Source organism: Macadamia integrifolia, chromosome 8 (genome assembly GCF_013358625.1).
Source record: "Macadamia integrifolia cultivar HAES 741 chromosome 8, SCU_Mint_v3, whole genome shotgun sequence".
Taxonomy (NCBI): Eukaryota; Viridiplantae; Streptophyta; class Magnoliopsida; order Proteales; family Proteaceae; genus Macadamia; species Macadamia integrifolia.
In genome coordinates this window covers 20,660,517-20,663,276 of record NC_056564.1, presented here as the reverse complement: position 1 = coordinate 20,663,276, position 2,760 = coordinate 20,660,517, and the positions used below count along the sequence as shown (strand labels likewise).

Here is a 2,760-nt window from a genome sequence, read left to right as displayed (position 1 = left end):
TTCAAAACAGCAATCAACAATCACCTATTTTTTTATGACTCTTAGGTTACACCAGAGGGGTCAACAGTTCAACTGAGTAATTAATCAGAAAAACACGAAAAAATAATGGTAACAAGCAAGTTCAAGAAATGTGAGGACCAAAAAGTAACCAGAAGGAAAATCGATGCCCAACATGCTCCATAAGGTACGAGTAATTCAGAACATTAGAAAAATTAAGCTACAGCGAATCAAATCTTCAACATGGCCTTGGAAACATTCTTCAATTGTATGACCTTCAATGAAAACTGATCAACTATTTCCTTTTGTTGTTCGGTTGATCACCTTTTCCTTTTCTTATTTCCTGAAGTATTCCCTTTGTGGAAGCCTCTCAGTTCATTTGTTGTATCAGCTGTATTCTGCTTCTTCATACCTTTCCTTCCTCCAAATCCAAATTTGGAATTCTTAAAGTCTCTGCCCTTCCCCTTTTTGTCCCCACCCTTCTTTCCCATGCCACCACGATGCCCAGCCCTTCCTCCTGATCTATCTCCAGGTGCCACCCCAGGCCTCCTCTTATTTGACCTTTCAAAAACCTTCCCATCTTCAAATGAAAAAGCCATTTCGCCATCTTTGTCTCCACTGGCAAACCCACTCTGTTGTCTTTGTTTCCTCCACTTCTTAACTGATTCAATCTCCTCTTTCTTCTGCTTAGATCTCTCTTTGAGTTTCTGAGACTGAACCTCTTTAGCTATTTTCTTTGCTTCCCTAGCTTTTCTTCTCTCTTCAGCCTCTTCAATCCTTCTCTTCGCCACCAAGAGCCTGCCTTTCACCTTCTCCATGTGGGTATCAGTCTTTACCATCTCTGCATAGTAGTCTGGTGGCCTGAGAAAAGGGAGCCCCATCGATTGCAGCTTCCCAAAGGCCTGTCTAGTTCCCTCCAGTGCTTGAGTGTAGAAAGCGAGCTCACGGGCAAGGTCATCATTCACATCAACCTTTTGCTCTTGATCAATATCAATGGAGAGCTTGTGAATCCATTCCACATCATCTGGCCAGCTAATATCCGCAAGCTTCTCAAGGAGACCATCATGGTTGTTTATGGAGGTCTTAGAAGGTTCAGTCAACATCACATCTTCATCTTCAGATTCTGATTCAGGTTCAGGTTCAGGTTCAGGTTCAGATTCAGATTCAGATTCAGATGCTTCACCATTGACATCATCCATGTCCACTGTATCACCTTCAAACAAGGTTGATTGTTTCTTGAGCACAACCATTTCACGCTAATATAGGATTTATCTGAAACGAAGCATGACCATCCAATTTAAATCAACAAGATATTCATATTATACTGGGTGCATCACAAGCCAATCATACACATGCATGATAAAAGTAACAGGAACAGTGAAAAAGAGAAGTGAGCATAATTAAAATACATAAGAGATGATTTCATAATCTCTAGTTTGGGAGGGTCCATACTCCACACCCTGTGAATGCAAATTGAGTACACCATTAACATACTGTTAATCTTTTCCTTTTTTCTTTTCTTTTCTTTTTTTTTTTGGTTGGGGGTGGGGTAGATAACAAAGGACTAACTTCCTCAGTTAATGGCAACATAATTCAAATCTGCAAACCCAAGTTCTTGGTTTTGTACAATACTCAAGTTACAATCTGTTGGATTAATCTAAAAGTCTTCTTGGTGGAGAAAAAATTGCACAGAAACAAATAGAACAAAATCAAAAGGCTTAATTTATGTGGTACCATTGTGGTTCAAAACCATTAGAAAATTACGCACAAAATACATAAAGCAGTTTGGCAAATCAGAAAATGTAATTTCTCAATTGTAAATCAACTAAACAAGTCAGCAGTTTAAAGACCAAATTCAGAAAAACCAAAAGCAACCAACAATTGCAGAGCACACAACTATAGTTTAAAAAGAAGGGGAGGGGTGAGGGGGGAGGGAAGCTGGAAACAGAGAAGCGATGGATTTAAGTAGAATCTTAGGCCTCGTTTGCTTACACTTCTGTTCTGCACAAGTGTTTATGAGCTATAAGTGTTTTTTCTTATTTCTGTTATCAGTGAACACTTCTGCAGAAGTGAAACACATTCAGTAACAGGGCTGTTTCTAAATCAGAAAGAAACAAGAACATGTTTCAAAGGTACTTTAACACCACTTCTGACACTTCAATAACACCAATATTTAATATTGAACTTAAGTAGGATTGATGGACAATTGGCCCATAAACCTTTTTTCCAACGCCTATAAAATGAATTGAGCCTTAAAAAAACAACAAATACAATGCCCATGATTTAGAGCCTAGATGAAAGCCAATGAATAGAACGTGCCTTTTTTAGTTAAAATAAATAGTATCTTTGATGTTTCACTATCATCAAAATTCAGAAATTGACTCCATAGTTGTCAAGGCGTCGCCTAGGCGACGACTAGGCGTCCAGGCAGTTTGCCTGGGGCCTAGGCGACAGCCGCCTTGTTGCACTGCATATCGCCTTATGGTTCGGCACTTATTTATGCCAAATATCATTCAAGCAAATGTTTTACATTTACTTAAGATATTATTCATAAATAAGCAAATACCCCCTATTTGAATCCAATAAAAATAGTTTAAAAATCAAATTCCAAAAGGATAAAAAGTCAACCCCCTAGTCCAAGAACAAAAACTGGATTTTGGTTATAGGGACGATTTTCAACTTTTAAATGCTAGGGTTTTTCTCAATTATGAAAATTTTATAAATTCTATCATGTTAAAACATTGCTAAAAACCAAAAGTCCGG

At 38.1% G+C, this 2,760-nt stretch overlaps 1 protein-coding gene across 2 annotated transcripts in view; it reads right to left on the bottom strand.

Annotated features, from left to right (window-relative positions):
- The window catches only part of LOC122087300 (probable rRNA-processing protein EBP2 homolog), a 7,419-nt gene continuing 4,659 nt past the window's right edge, over positions 1–2,760 (bottom strand). For both annotated transcript variants that reach the window (XM_042656381.1, XM_042656380.1), the window contains one exon: positions 1–1,269. In XM_042656381.1, the coding sequence (XP_042512315.1) occupies positions 318–1,247 (930 nt within the window). In that variant the 5' untranslated portion in view covers positions 1,248–1,269 and the 3' untranslated portion in view covers positions 1–317. The remainder of the gene's footprint in view (positions 1,270–2,760) is intronic.